Below are 15,595 nucleotides of genomic sequence, written 5' to 3'. Positions count from 1 at the left end.
AGTAAAACATGCAGGATGCCGACCCTGGAGAACCGACTTTGGACACCCCTGGTATAAATGGTTTATTTTAATCAAAGAAGCAATATAAAACTGTTACTGGAAAGGATAATTTATTGAAAACACACCAAAAAATATATATTTTTATCTATCTAAACTTCACTTTCCATATATTTATTGTATGAAGTTTATTCTAGTGGATTCTGTGCTTGTCAACAATTATACACCTTGCTAAATAAGTGTTAAAATATCTGCTTTTACTTGTACAAATTATTCCAGGGATTCTAACACGATAACAATACATAAGACAAATGTACTATTTATGTCAGAGCTTTCAGCGTGCGCGCTCACGTGACTCGCAGGAGGAAGGCAGCTCGCGCACTTCCAGCCTGCACACGCGCAGAGAGGCTAGCAAACCGGGTGTTGACATTTTTTAGCAACACATTTAGCGACAATGGCGGCCGAAGTGAGACAGGAGCTTGCACAGTTGATGAATTCAACCGGATCTCACAAGGACCTTGCTGCCAAGTACGTAGCTATCAGCGGACAATAACATAAGCTGCTAATAAAAATCAGTTCACAACGGAAACGCCGCATTCGTGTTAGCTAGTAGCAATGTAGCTTTGTTAGACTTAGCTATGCTAGTATCATTCACTTAGTTATATTAGCCACATAGCAATTCGTTAGACTGAACGCTTCAGCCTGACAGTGTAGCGCAATTTAAGAGTATTTTGTGTTCACCAAGCAAGAGGTTACTCTGGGTTATTGATATATTTTTTGCGATGCTTGCTGACTTGCATGGAAGCTAACGTGGCTTTTTAATTTGCAGATAGAAAAAAAACATAAAACGAGTTACAATTTGGCTATTTTTCATATCACACAGACACATTGCAATGCATAATGTGTTTAGGAAGAATGTCAAATGGTCCACAAATATTGCGGATAAAATCCTCTGTGAGTGTATGTTGTTATGAAGACAGGCAAATACTGAACAAGGCGCATATTAAACTTCATTTTCACCTGCTCCTATCTGTAACCAAGAGAAGCAGATAGTCTGTAACGATTCTTTTACTATTCTAAGAGCGAATGACTTAAACTACAACGACATGTGGATGTTGAGTTGATCAGAACGAAAAAAATAAGAATTTTCCGAAATGATCAATTTCAATCACTGATCTGGTGATTGGTATATCCTCTGTTTTCTTGCTGAACTGTTTGATTCTTCTCATTACCTTATCATTAAACATTTATTTCACATTTTTAAGAAGACTTCCACAAGAAACCTTAATAGTGCGTGTAATCAGTCAAATTTCTCTGTAGATATCGACAGATTTTGGAGAAAGCCATGCAGCTGACGGATGCAGAGCAGCTGGAGTCCTTGAAGGCCTTTGTCGAAGCGAGTATGCATTACGGATATTGTTCTCATGTGGCCAGCCTCATCTACGAGTCTGCTTCTTCGAGCAACTGTGAAATTTTATGCTTTTTTCAAATTTATTTTTTATTTTTTTGCAGTGGTCAACGAGAACGTCAGCCTTGTCATCTCGAGACAGCTGCTGACCGACTTCTGCACGCACTTGCCCAACCTGCCGGACGCCACGGCTAAAGCGGTGTATCACTTCACCTTGGAAAAGATCCAGCCGAGGGTCATCTCCTTTGAGGAACAGGTAGATTTCTTTATGTTTTGCCACAACAACCATGGAGATTTTTTTTTTAAACTACAGTATGTAACTTTAAAAATAAATAAATAAAAGTTTTTTACGTTTGTTAAAACTGTCACCATGTCGTGACAGTATAAAATGAGACAGATAATCTGTAAAAAGATTGAACTTCTCCACCGCCTGGTCAAAAACAACAAATCAGAGCCAGAGGGTGTGTCTTAACGCTGTTAATCAACTTGTGAACACGCTGAGAAACATCTCACTGTTAAAGGAAAACCGTTTACCCGTCTTCATTGATGGCCATGCTAACTAGCTTTAGCATTCACGACAAGCTCTGCTGACGGGGAGTGACAGTTTCAACAAATATGTAAAAAAAAGTATTTCTTATAAAAGTTACATTTTGCCCTTGTAAAGTTAAAGAACATAACTGATTGTATCCTACATGTTTAAATGATGCTCCTGTGTCTTCAGGTGGCCTCAATCAGACAGCACTTAGCAACTATTTATGAAAAGGAGGGAGACTGGAGAAATGCCGCGCAAGTTTTAGTTGGCATTCCTCTGGAAACCGGGCAAAAGTACGTAGTTTGTTTACAGATCAGCGTTCAGATCTCCATAAAAGTTTCACGTATTTGAATGCCTCTTCGCTCCTCCTCCCCCGACACAGGCAATATAACGTCGACTATAAGTTGGACACGTACCTAAAAATTGCTCGGCTCTACTTAGAAGACGACGACCCCGTGCAGGCGGAGGCCTACATCAACAGAGCCTCGCTGCTTCAGAATGAGTCGTCGAACGAACAGCTGCAGATCCACTATAAGGTGCGCGATCTCTTTATCGAAAACAAAGCCTTCCTCCGAGGTGCAAAGTCTCTACGGTGAAGTCTGTCCTTCTGTTGTGCTGCGACTTAAGCTGTTGCTCTTTGTTAGGTGTGCTACGCCAGAGTCCTTGATTTCAGGAGGAAGTTCATTGAAGCTGCGCAGAGATACAACGAGTTGTCTTATAAGTCTATTGTCCATGAAAGTGAACGACTGGAGGCGCTGAAACACGCTCTGAACTGCACCATACTGGCCTCCGCAGGTATAGGAAGTCTGACCTTGACTTACATTTTTCAGAAATGATCTCATCAGCTCTTTCTTTACTTGTCATTATATTAGGGATGCATTAATATGAACATTTTGGTCAGTATATTCCATACTACTATTGCTGGCCAATAATCAATATAGACCAATGTTAATCAAAAATCTAAACATAAACATTTGTTCATTTGTACCGTACTCGCCACAAATGGTCAATAAAGTTTCTTAGAGGGAAACAAGAGAGAGAATGTGAGAAGACAGGACTGCTGCGTAAACAGACTTCAAAATAAGAGCATGAATACAGGTTTCAATAACCAAAACTTCAATGCAGATTGTCAAGCTTTATTCAAACTGAGAGTTGACAAAACAGCCTAGATAGCTTTAGGATTTATTGGGAAAATTTATTTAGGGGAAGTTAAGTATGCTAGATGTTTTCAAAGTTAGCTAAAGTGCTATGCAAAAAAATTAGCTTTGCTATTAATGCATTAGCATATTAGTAGAAGTGTACACTGCAAATACCACATGACCAACCCCATCACCTTCCCCTTGAGAAACACAAACACAGATGGCAACAAGATGGGAATAATCATTGGTTGTTAATATCGGCCAGTTTTACTTATCGAACTGATACTGGTATTTTGAAAACTTGCTAACTTTGGCCATTTTTTTTTTTTTTTTTGTGCTTCCCAACATTCTATTTTTGATCCGTTGCAGGTCAGCAGCGCTCCCGTATGTTGGCCACTCTCTTCAAAGACGAGCGCTGCCAGCAGCTGGCCGCTTACGGCATCCTGGAGAAGATGTACCTGGACCGCATCATCAGAGGGAACCAGCTGCAGGAGTTTGCTGCCATGCTGATGCCCCATCAGAAAGCCACAACAGCAGACGGTAACAACACAACACAGGACGGTAACAACACAGGACTTTACGCAACAGAAACTCATACATTGCTAAACCTGGTTTGTTATTCCTGGTTGTCATGTATTTAGTTATATTTAGGACTCTCCAGTGAGTATGTGGGACCATTTTGCCAGTGACCAACTTTTTATTTTATGAGGGATCTTAGGTAATTTGGTCCTTAACGTATTTCAGCAAAGTTTCATTTTATCAATTTCAGACAAAGCTGACCAAACACGAGGAGTTATCATCTTATCCGCAGCAGATAAACTTTTTAATAATCTAAGTTTGAACAAAGAGAAGCTCCAGTGTGAATAATGACTCTGGGGAGAGTGAAGGAACTAATCATTCTTTCACCACAGAGTTTTGATTCAGATCTGATGCTTTGTGATGATAACTGTAATTCTCCTTTTCAGGAAAATAAGTAAAATTAATACTTGTATATTTCTCTGGGTATGTTATCACTTGTAGTTTTAATTGTTTTATTTTCAGGGAACTTTAATCCTGGAAAAATCTGTATGTTTCAGTGAAAACAAAACATACATCTTCATAGAGTTTTTGTTTCTTTTTTGGAAAAGTTTAAAGGGACAAACAAAAAAGATTGGAACCGATCCTTTTACAGGTGGATCTGCTGCTTTTAGTGAAATATAGCCATTAGGGATGCGCCGATCTGAAAATTTGGGCTGCTAACTATATCTAATATTTATCAATAGTATGTATATTTTTCTATGCTTTCAACACCTGAAAAAAACTCACAGTGCTGTCATTGCTTCTGTGCTTTAGGGAAACACCCACAATCCTTTGCTGCATCACGGTCACTGTCACATGGCCAAGCCCCTCCCCTTCAGGAAACACAAAAGGCAACAAGATGTTAATATCATCTCACTTTTATTTACGGAATCGATACAGATATGGGTTTTTTTGTTTGTTTTTTTTAATTTACCAACATTGGCCAATACCGATTTTAATTATCATCACCTACATTTACATAACGAAATCACTTTTTTTGTAGTTGGTTGTTTTGTCCATCTGAAATGACACATGACTTTGTTCCCTGCAAACATGTCAGATCAAAGAACAGTGGCACATTTTCCATATCTGGAACAATTTTTACCCCAATAAGATGAAGAAAAGTTTGTTTGTTTTTAACTTTACAAATTTACAGCTGGAGATGACAAACTCTCCCTCTTGTTTCAGGCTCCAGCATCCTGGACAGAGCCGTGATCGAGCACAACCTGCTGTCAGCCAGCAAACTCTACAACAACATCACATTCGAAGAGCTGGGAGCGCTGCTGGAAATCCCCCCGGCGAAGGTGACGGCTTCACGTTCTCGTGTTCAAACAGGACGTTCGCTCTGTGGCGGATGTGCATGTTGTCCTGCAGATTATCTGTTTCACCAGCAATAAGCAAACAACGTCTCTGTGTCTAGGCTGAGAAGATTGCGTCTCAGATGATCACTGAGGGACGCATGAACGGCTTCATCGACCAGATAGACGGCATCGTTCACTTTGAAAGTGAGTCTCTGAGATCTGGTTGCCGTCTCTTTTTAATTTAATTTAATTTTTTTATTCAAGTGTAAGTATGTTAAGATACCATACCGTCAAAGTTGACATGTTAGAAGCAGGAAAATGTCAGGTGTCTGAATGCGCAGTTAGTTGGAGCTCATTGCACGTCAGAAACATTATCTGGAGTGTCAGGTGAATCTTTTGCTGATTTAGTAAATACTTGGTACCAGGATGCATCATGGGAAAACAGAGTTAAGCACCTGGAGGCAGTCGGATGCTTTGGGCCGGGGTCCACAGGGCAAACTTTGGGATAGCAGGGATCACCAGGGAGACCAAGTACAGCCTTTCATGTAAACAAATCTTCCCCGGCGTCCAGGGCCGGTTACCGCGGGATACCAAGCCATGAAACAAACTGTTCATGAGTAGTTTAGGGCTAAAATAAAGATTATTTTAGTAACCGATTATTCTTAGTATGAATTGTATGATTTTTTTTTATTCTTTTTTCCATTTAACCACTTAAGCTTATTTTATACAAGACTATAATTGTGTAAAAAATAGAAATAAACAGGTAATTAATTGTCTTTTTTAAAGAAGAAATTAAACAATTATTTTCCAAAAATACAATAGTGGTATTTCTTTAGTGAACGTTTGATCATACAGAGAAAACAATAAATCTGCAGCTAAAATAATTCTTCTAACATCAACATGTGGAAAGTTCAGCTCTTTCTACTTGATTTAACATTAATATAATCTAGGGCTGATCTGTTTATTTATTTATTTTTGATTAATTGATTCATAATTATTCTGCAAAAAGTGCCCAATAGGAGATTTTATTATTATTACTTTATTTATTTTACAGAATTTAAACCAGGTGAAACTTAAACTGCATTGAGGCATTCTGGGTAGAACATATTTAAAGTCAAAGATGTCTTTTTTTTTTCTTGAATGCAAAATGTATATACAAATATACATTTTTGAACAGTTTTGGTTTATTTACTGCTGTGTGTTCTTTGATCAACTGACCTTTTTTTTTCTTGTCTGTGTACTCTAGTTAATGATTAAAGTAGTTGACAATTATTTCAATAATCGATTCAAAGGCACGATTAATCGTTTCAGCCCTAGAATAGTTTGAAGATCCCAACAAGAAGTTTAAGATGCTGAACTGGCCTCCAGCTTCTGTACATGTCAAGAATCCTCTGCATTTCCACAATCAAAACTGAAACTGATCATTAATCGGCCTGCTTATGAAATAAGCAAGGCTGCAAATAACAGCCTGAAAAACTATTTTGAATTCACGGTCATCCAACACAGGTGATGTAACCTCATTAATTAATTCATGAATTTATTAATCCCCAAGGGGGGATATTGGCATGTCGGTTCAGTCTGTCCAACAACAACATAAAACATGGGCAGCTGTGGCAACATAATTATGTAAGTTTGTTTTTTTCATTCTACTTTATCTGCAGCAATGACTTTTTAGTTGCCTCCACACAGAGCAAAATGGACGATTTTGCACTAGCAAAATTGTTACTAGCGTCTGTGTCCAGAAGGGGGCAGCCTCGTTAACCTGGATTCCTCAGCACACAGCCCGCATGTCTTCATCTGGTTGTTTTCTGTGTCTCTGGCAGCCCGGGAACCCCTTCCCACCTGGGACAAACAGATCCAGTCTCTGTGTTTTCAAGTCAACAACCTGCTAGAAAAGATTCGCCAGGCAGCTCCAGAGTGGGCAGCCCAGGCTATGGAAGTCCAGATGACCCAGTGAACATCAGTACGCCTCCCCTTACCCTACTTCTGTCTTCCTGCTCAAACAATGTCATCTCTGAAGCCCCAGTTATTAAAACACCCGAGAAGAACTTCATATTGTTTGTATTTTTGTTTTTTTTATTATGAATACTGTTTAAATAACAGCAATCCTCCAGCTGTGGAGGAAGCCAGTGAATGTACTTTCAAGAGCGACTAATAATTAACATGTTAACAATCTGGCCTCATAAGTTAGCATGTAATAAGGTTGACAACGTGCCGTGTAAGTGGTTGGTGAATAATGGTATACTTGTTGGTACAAAGCTGTATTTTCAGTGAAGAGAAATAAATCTAAAGTTAAAGTGACCCGTTGAGCTAAATAACTGTCGTCTTTTTCTCTGTTTTTTCTTTTAGCAACAGTAAATCTCCATTTGGAGTCATTTTTTGCTTTATAGCCTCTTATCTGCACGTTTAAATACAATAAATTAGGCCTAAAATGATCTACAAAGGTTTTTAAGAGTAACAATGAACTTAAAGTAGTTAGTTTTAGAAGTTGTAAAAGAAAAACATTAAAAAATAAACTTGATGGATCATCGGTAGATGTGAACAGCTCTATAAAAGCAGGAGTTTGGGTCATAATTCATCAACCACGGATAATCAAAGAGTCATGGACTTTGATGCTGTGGGCAGGAAGCATCTCCAGTTGCAGTCAATCTCGCAGTGAATCTGACGAGGCCTCTGAAGACTTGCTGTACGACAGTGTCATGACTTTTACGGCATGACACCCTGGAGCTTGGGGTCATAGTTCAAGGGAGCGTTAGGCATGCTAATACAACGCTAATATAAAAGCCAATATCTTGTTGCCATAGATACACAAAACAAGTGGTTGGAAATAATTATAGATTCATATTTATTCAGATTCAAATGCATATATAGACTCCCTTTAATGTTAGGTTTGCAAGTAGCAAAGACATTTTGTTTTGTTGCATAAAGAAGCTTCTGTCAGAATTCTGACTACTTTACCTTTCATTCAGCAATGGCAGACTTATTTAAAATTTAATTTCTATAGTTTTAAGCACAGGTCATGTATTTCAATTAGACTGAGGTAAACAACTTTTTATTCATTTTAATACCAGCTGTATGTTTTGGGATTGTTGTCAACAGCAGTGTCTCCATTGATTGAGCATATAATTACGGAGTTTGACAATTAGAAAATAAATTCCCTTAAACACGCCAATTTAAATTAATCAATCAAGCAAATTTTATTTGTATAGCACATTTCAGCAGCAAGGCATTTCAAAGTGCTTTACATAATTAAAATAAAAACAGCATGTGAGAAAGAGATTTAAAAAACATAATTAAAACGTAAACAGTGAGAAAGAGAAGAAAAAAAACTTATCAATTAAAAGTTTTAGTGCAAAGATGATGTGTTTTTCTGGCCATATTGAAGTTGCTTTATTTCGCAAAACTGCAATGGAAACACTGTACCATATGAGTCACATGATCAACAACCGGATGTAGACATAGGCGCAAACCACGAAGAAGACGACAGGAAGTAGTTGAAGTGTGACGGCGCAGCATGTGTGATTTTAATTGCGTTTGTTGTCTAATGGAAACACTGCAATTGAGAAATTGCGTTTTATCTACATTAGCGGAATATTGACAACGTTTTTGCGCACGTTTGTATGGAAAATGCAGGTATGTCTCCAAGTTTCCACTATCTAGTTGAAGCATTTAGAAGCGGTTCTGTATGATCGTCACTGCAAGGATTTTACTGATCACACAATGACTTCTAGTAATTTATGGAGCTTTTTATTATTATTGGGAGTTTATCAGAGTCATAAATGAGTAAACAACACAGAAGATATTTGTCATGGTGCTCATTAAATGTCCACAGACAGCTATCAGACTTCTTAAAGATGACTTAGCATTACAAATCAGCTGTTTTTCATAAAGCTGCTTTGACCTAGAAGGCCTCCTGGTTACCATAGGATGCCATACCCTTCTTGAAGTAAGTAATATATTGGTAGTCACATTTATTACCACATTTCAGCAACAAGGCAGTTCTTTACACCATGAAGACATTATGTAACAAGCAATAAACCTTACAATCGCTTTTTTACACAGGGTCATGGAGATGTGGGTCATTTTTCTCGTTTGCCTGATAGTTACTTAAGAGAAGAAGAAAAATTGTGAAAAGATCTTTCATGGTGCCGGCTTTACAAAAAACTTCAGGATTATGCTGTGGTATTGAGGCAATTATAGATAGAAAATAAACAAAATAGAAAATAGAATAAGTAAACAGGAAAGAGTAAATTTCTACCAAAAAATAAAATTTTAGGTTTATCTCAGAAACTTTCTAGAAAAATCTTCAGAAGTCAACATTTTTCAACTTTTGGAAATTTTCTGAGTTTGAAAAGTCAAAACTGTTCTAGAAATTTCTAATGTTAATCTAAAAATTTCTGGAGGCAGGGGGAGGGTTTCTTGCAAAGTTTTGACTGGTCGAGCTCAGATATTTCCTTGTATTTTCTAGAAAGTTTTGGAGTTTTTCTGGCGGAAATCTACTCATCCTCCTTTAAGTAACAATACATAGGATATAACCATGTTGTGGTTAATTAATTTTGATAATCTGCATTATCAAACTTGGAGGCACACTCAGGGAAACCAGAGAGCGAAAAGTAAGAAAGATGATATTTTGTAAAGCTTTGTTGATTCAAGAGAAAATTTGCAATAAAATGAAAGAGAGACAAGAAAGCACATACAACTTAAGAGCGTTTATTAAAACTATTTAATTTAAAATCAAGTTTTCATGTGTTCCTCTGGAAGATGACAACAGTTTTACAAGCTAGTGTTGACGCTTGTAAAACTGAGTTTTACATTTTACGTAATGTAAAACTCTTTGTGTTTTACATTATGTTGTAAAACGCAAAGAGTTTTGCGTTTTACAACATAATGTTAAACTATTAGCAGCATACATGACCGCAGTACATCATAACCCTGGGTGGGACTAATAGCAGGAGATAAACGTGGCTTCCCAATGTTGACCAAAGGTTCGTGGATAAAGGAAAAACAACGAATCACGAGGTGATTGATGGAAAAGGTGAACGACACAACGTAAAATAAAGAAGAAGAAAAAAAACAAAAAAACGATGTAGTAAACAGAATAATTTCTTCATCAAGAAAGAGAGAAAGGCTCCTCCTTATCAGTCCAGCAGTCCATGGGGGGTTTACGGCTTCTCCGTCGTCATGACTTCGCATCTATAAGACACAGAGGAAACACGTGGTTTCCCATCAGTTCAGCCTTCACAATTACGCAAATATCGAATGGTTTTTGTGCGTGAGACGCTCACCAGTTTAGAAAATGCCCTGCTCCTTTCTCCGGTTGATGTCCCGCTTCAGCTGGCAGGTGGCGCATATGGGGAAGCAGCCCGCCTTCAAGTAATCCTGACACAGAGATCCCTACGAGCACAAGCAGTCACTATGAGAGGTTGGTTCTCCTGACCGAGCTGATAAGGTCAAAAATAGACCAACTAAAAAAACAAAATGTATGGATTCCAGGAGGAAGTTCAGTTTGTGTGGGCAGAAATATGATGTACACTAAGCAAGGGTTTTAAATTATATGGGTTTAAACAGGAACTGGAAAACAAAGAGGTTCATGCAGTTTCTACAGTTCCTAAAGAAAAAAAAATCAAACACTTTAGTCTTCAGTCTATAAGACTGAAGGCTTTTATCATCCAGTTTTTGGTAGAAAGAGAGAAAAGAGAAAAAATATAAATCATGAAATTATTGCGCAAGTTTTCATTCATCATGCGAATAATTAATTTAGTGCTTATTGTGACAGGCCTACGTATTCATGAAAAAATACAAATAAAACATTTTTTGGGCCACCCCTAGAAACTAATAGCTGTGATTTCCACCTTTCTGGCATACAAAATGGCAGATAATTATAAAATAAATATATTATCTTGACGATACAGCTAAACTTCCTGGGAAAATACTGCGAGAACACGACACTTTTAGCATGTGGAAGTAAAAAGCATGTGGAGGTAAAAAGTAACCGTTTTTAGACGCATTTATTGGTTAACAATTTGTTTAAAGTGACGTCACTGTGGCCGGATGCCAATGTGGCGACAGTAATGTCCCTCATCTGCCACTCTGCCAAGGCAGCGTGAGAATCACACCTTTGTCATAAAAGTATTGCAGTAAAAATACTTAGATGATGTATTAAATTGCATCTTAAAAAGTTTTTCTCTTGTCAGCTTTCTGCCTGCTGCTGTTTGTCAAGTCTACAGAGGCGGTTCTGGCATAAATGGTTCCCTGGGCAGGTCCAGCTCTGTGGGCTCTATGCGGTGCTTACACTGTGGGGAGGGACAATTCCCTATTGAATTGACAGATAATTATTCAACCAACTGTTGAAGTTGCTGAAAATATATTTACTTTAACCACCCATGCTCTGAAATAGTAATTTAAATATTAAATTAAATACATTTTGTCAGATAGCTTATTCTGGGTTCTTTCAGAGGCATTTATTTTAACCATTTTCTGATGCTACGTTTAGTGGGACATTCTTCTTTACCTAATTCTACAGTAGAAGTTGTGAATTCAACTTGCTGTTGTTGCTTTGGGTGCTCACCCTGATGTTGTATCTGGTTCTGTAGACGCTGCGGATTGACATGCCGGTGCCGCACAGACAGCACTCGTTCATGTCGCTAGCGATGGAGCAGCCGAGACACGGGAAGCAGAAAAACCCGTAGCAACCTTAAGACACAAAGAGTGGAACCACATTAAAGGAAACGTTAGGAGATGTTGAGACTTTTTACACGTTTCAGCTGTGACGTCAGCTCCTGGTGCTCTTTTCGTTTGTCATGCTAAGCCAAACAGCGTTAGCTTAGCATAGACGGACTATGGGATAACTGCAAACTAACTACTTAAACTGGAGGAGCTTCACATTTCCATCATCACTGTTAGATACTGGCTTTATGTTGAAATATGTAAAGAAAAAAAGCCATTGTAAAAGAAAATACATAAGAATTTCTATGCACTACTTTAGTGTAATGATATGGTTACACTAACACTAACTGATAAGGAGCAGAAAACTTGGCACTTGCGGCGTGACAAAATATGAAAAGGTTCAAGAGATATTTCTACTTTTTTTAGCACCTTCTGATTGCTTTTGCACTGTAAAAAAAACGCACGTGGAATTTACACAAAAACTGAAATTGCAACAGAGAAATATTGTAAAGTGGGAAACATAAATGTGGCGTTTAATCTACAGAAACCTTTCGTAAACTAACAAACAAAATGTTTATGTTGTTTTTATGGCAGCAATATGGGAGGAGCATTATCAAATGTATTTCATTAAACTACAAACGGTGATGATAGGCAGAAAAATATTGTTATAGTCTTAAAACAATTCTGTTAACATGACATTCAAATACTGGGAAAACTATAGTTTTTGTCACTATATTAGTCACTTTATGTTGTAGCTTCTTATTAATGTAATACTGCTGTAATTTCAATCACTGTAAATTTAGATTTTTTTTAGTAGAGTTAATTACTCAACATCTGTCATTTTCAAAGGAAAACTCTGGAAACCACAGCTGCCAGAGTTTTCCTGTAAAAAAAACAACCTTTTTTTTACACTGTAGTGATTGACAAATGCTGAAAATGATCAAAATTTCAAACAATGGTAACACTTTATTTGAAGGGGGGTGAATAAGACTGTCATGACACTTTCATAAACATGACATAACACCTGTCATGAACATCAATAAGTCTTCATGAATATTTATAACTGTTGTCATAAAGCGTCATTTGGTAAATTATGACACTTTTAATACAAAGTTGACATTATTCAAAATGTTTTTGTTATGACAACTTGACATTAACCAATAAATCATTACTGTTTAAACTTTACCTTTAATAACATAAAGTTACCTAATTTTTGAAGTGCAATCAATAATACTTTTATAACAAATTTATATCAGTAATGATTTCTTGGTTAATGTCAAGTTGTCATAACAAAGACATTTTGAATAATGTCAACTTTGAATTAAAAGTGTCATAATTTACCGAATGACGCTTTATGACAACAGTCATAAATATTCATGAAGACTTATTCATGTTCATGACAGGTGTTTATGACAGTGTCATGACAGTCTTATTCAACCCCCTTCAAATAAAGTGTTACCCAAACAATTAATTTGGGGGGAAAAAAGAGTAGAAAGCTACTTACAGGTTCCAAAGTCTTCGCAGCAGTCGCACAGACCCGTCTGGAAGTCGGAGGGCTCGTATCTGCCTGGTTGGTTGGTCACAGCCATGACGACGATGATGAAAAACTTCTCTCTGGGAGATGAAGAGAATCCCAAATCACTTAAATATCCTCCCTCACAGGTCTCCGTAAATCTCTCTTCGCTTTAAGCGTCAAACAGCGTGGAAGCCGTGGTTTCCAGAGAAGCAGTTAGAAGAATGAATCTTACCAGGTGCAGGTCAGAAGGAGGGTGATACCGCTGAGTCAGTCTCCTGGGCGACAGGTAGAGAGCAGGAGGCGACGGCGGTCTTTATAAACGACCAAAGGTGGCCGACTGGAGCCGCATATGTGTAACGCCCGTCCAATCTTGACGACAGGTTTCTGGAAAACAGATTGTTAAACACACCTATACACACCCCACGGTGAGACAATAAACCTCAGTGGTGAGGCTGCTTCCATTGCTTTTTTTTTGCACCTGCATCTTTTTCAGGAAACATTTACAGCTCATGTGACGTTCCATGTTGGATATGACGGCTTCAAATTGAAGTAAGATGTGAGACACATCCTGGAAGGAAGTTTGAAGATGTGTGAAAAAGACTAAAAATAGATTTATGTTGTACTAGAGAGGCGGAATCTGACACAGGATATGTTTAGAGAGAGAGGCAAATATTGAATGTGAAAAGGATAATGTCACCCGAACAATTGTTCAAATCGATATGTAATGTTTCATATTCATAGATGTCTTTCCTCTTATGCTTTTGTCAGATGCCATTAAAAAAAACATATAAAGACAACATAATTTTCCTTCCAAAAATACTCAATTTGCCTATCAAAAACCTGCGTGTTTTAGCATTTCTTCACATAAATACAAGTGTTTTAAAAAGACATTATAAAAAGACTGACAAGAGAAAGAGAAAGGTATATGGAAACATATGCTGACATGATTTTCTTATATAGCACACGCTCAAAAACATGAACTGAAGATGATTTAAAGCTTAATTTTTCACGTTTTTCTCTATTTGCTTTCCGTACCCTCTTTATCCTCCAACAATAAAAGTAGCTAAATAATTCCTTTTCTTTTGTCTCTCTTTTTTTGTCAACCCCATCGTTATCGACTTCGCAACTGTTGCTATTTTTCACGATTTTTCAGACTAAAATATCGGTATCGGCTTAAATCGGAATCGATCGGCAGGTCAGGCTTTTTAAAGATCGGCGCTCGGCCAGAAAACTGCCATCGGGGCACCGCGGCAAACGTGAAAACAAAGCATGCAATGAAAAGAAACAAGCATCAATAATTGTGCCACTGGTGATTTTGTTAAAAAATATATATATAACTATGTTATCCCTCACTCCCACCGCTGCCACCAAATAAATGTTTGGGCGTGTGTTTCATGTGAAACCAAACTCATATTCAAGGACTTTCAGAGCTGCGTTAATAATGACCCGCCCTTTAGCACTGATAACATTAATGTCAGACAACATAAAATCAATGCATTATTAATGACAAACTGATAGCATGCCATAAGCACCTTATCTTGTACGAGTTGCACAACAGTACAAGACAGTTTTAAAATTATGGATGCTGGTTGCAGGAAGCCAGATTAGACTATGTAAAGCCTTCCATCCTGGACTGACTCAACTGGACGTTGGCCCCGCTCCAACACGAAGAGTGAGAGGATCGGTTTTAAGTAGCTGAAATAAGAGGATATTTTTATACTCACTTGTATTGTTTTACTTTAATTGACGTAATAAATAACGATTATAAGATGGGGATAGGATACAGTGGTTTTCACACTTTTTGCACCATGAGCCAGAAATGTAGGAATGCCATCATTTTGTTCTTGCCATTAGAAATGCAAAACAGTTTTAAAAAGTGACAACGTAAAATTATTTGCAATTTATTTTCTGTATTTTGTTTAGGCAACTGCAAGTGTAATTCCATAAAGCTCAACTATTATGCTTCTTCTACCAGATTAGGATAGTCCTATAGGCAATACAGAACATTATCAACATATTTTTCTTTTGCACAAAATCCCTTAGAAATCAGATTTTAGTGTGTCAGGTTCTGTCTATTCTGAGCTCCTTTCAAAATGAGCTTTTAGGTTCTCTTGTCTCTTTAAATCCAGCTGCTGCTTGACCACGCCCCCGCACCCCACAACTCAATGTTTACACTCCAACATGAAAACGGCTGCAAACAGATAGATGTCCAGTTACACAACTGGACATCTTTGAAAAGCAGAAGTGGAACCAACATGAATGCAGGAAGTGGTTTCTGGATGGTAGGTCAACAACAAAACACTTGTCTTTCTTACAGCAGTCATTGTACAACACATACAGCCGTAAAGCCAGCTCACCAAACATGCTGGAGCTCCGATTGTGGCTCAACAATCCTGAGGATTTTTGAAATGGCTTGTTTTCCAGTCACCAAAAAATTTCAAAACTTTTAGAACCATTTGAGACCCAAATGGAAGTATA

The 15,595-nt window shown here is 37.7% G+C and overlaps 2 protein-coding genes and 1 long non-coding RNA gene across 4 annotated transcripts in view; 1 reads left to right on the top strand and 2 right to left on the bottom strand.

Annotated features, from left to right (window-relative positions):
- The first annotated feature begins 356 nt into the window (after positions 1 to 356).
- On the top strand, positions 357 to 7,248 carry LOC106942419 (COP9 signalosome complex subunit 4). Its single transcript, XM_015025690.1, has 10 exons — positions 357 to 525; positions 1,318 to 1,397; positions 1,510 to 1,661; positions 2,127 to 2,230; positions 2,320 to 2,473; positions 2,582 to 2,732; positions 3,446 to 3,616; positions 4,823 to 4,938; positions 5,055 to 5,139; positions 6,759 to 7,248. Exons 1-10 carry the CDS (start codon positions 452 to 454, stop codon positions 6,890 to 6,892), a joined length of 1,221 nt encoding a protein of 406 aa, XP_014881176.1. The 5' UTR covers positions 357 to 451; the 3' UTR covers positions 6,893 to 7,248.
- Positions 3,653 to 15,595, bottom strand: part of LOC106942421 (uncharacterized) — an 18,958-nt gene continuing 7,015 nt past the window's right edge. Inside the window, exon 2 of the long non-coding RNA XR_001423626.1 lies at positions 3,653 to 4,002. This is a non-coding gene — a long non-coding RNA (uncharacterized LOC106942421). The remainder of the gene's footprint in view (positions 4,003 to 15,595) is intronic.
- LOC106942420 (placenta associated 8) lies at positions 9,407 to 15,552 on the bottom strand. Of its 2 annotated transcripts, XM_015025692.1 has the most exons (5): positions 13,350 to 15,552; positions 13,106 to 13,215; positions 11,504 to 11,628; positions 10,221 to 10,329; positions 9,407 to 10,128 (listed from the first exon to the last, which is right to left on the bottom strand). In XM_015025692.1, exons 2-4 carry the CDS (start codon positions 13,188 to 13,190, stop codon positions 10,225 to 10,227), a joined length of 315 nt encoding a protein of 104 aa, XP_014881178.1. In that variant the 5' UTR covers positions 13,191 to 13,215; positions 13,350 to 15,552; the 3' UTR covers positions 9,407 to 10,128; positions 10,221 to 10,224. The 2 variants fall into 2 exon arrangements, with proteins under 2 accessions (XP_014881178.1, XP_014881177.1); XM_015025691.1 differs by lacking the exon at positions 13,350 to 15,552 and having other exon boundaries at positions 9,410 to 10,128; positions 13,106 to 13,329.

The sequence above is a fragment of the Poecilia latipinna genome, unplaced genomic scaffold (genome assembly GCF_001443285.1).
Source record: "Poecilia latipinna isolate Pla-1442-1.1 unplaced genomic scaffold, P_latipinna-1.0 Scaffold4263, whole genome shotgun sequence".
Classification (NCBI taxonomy): domain Eukaryota; kingdom Metazoa; phylum Chordata; class Actinopteri; order Cyprinodontiformes; family Poeciliidae; genus Poecilia; species Poecilia latipinna.
The sequence above is the reverse complement of the archived record's forward strand: the minus strand, read 5'-3'. Positions and strand labels throughout refer to the sequence as shown.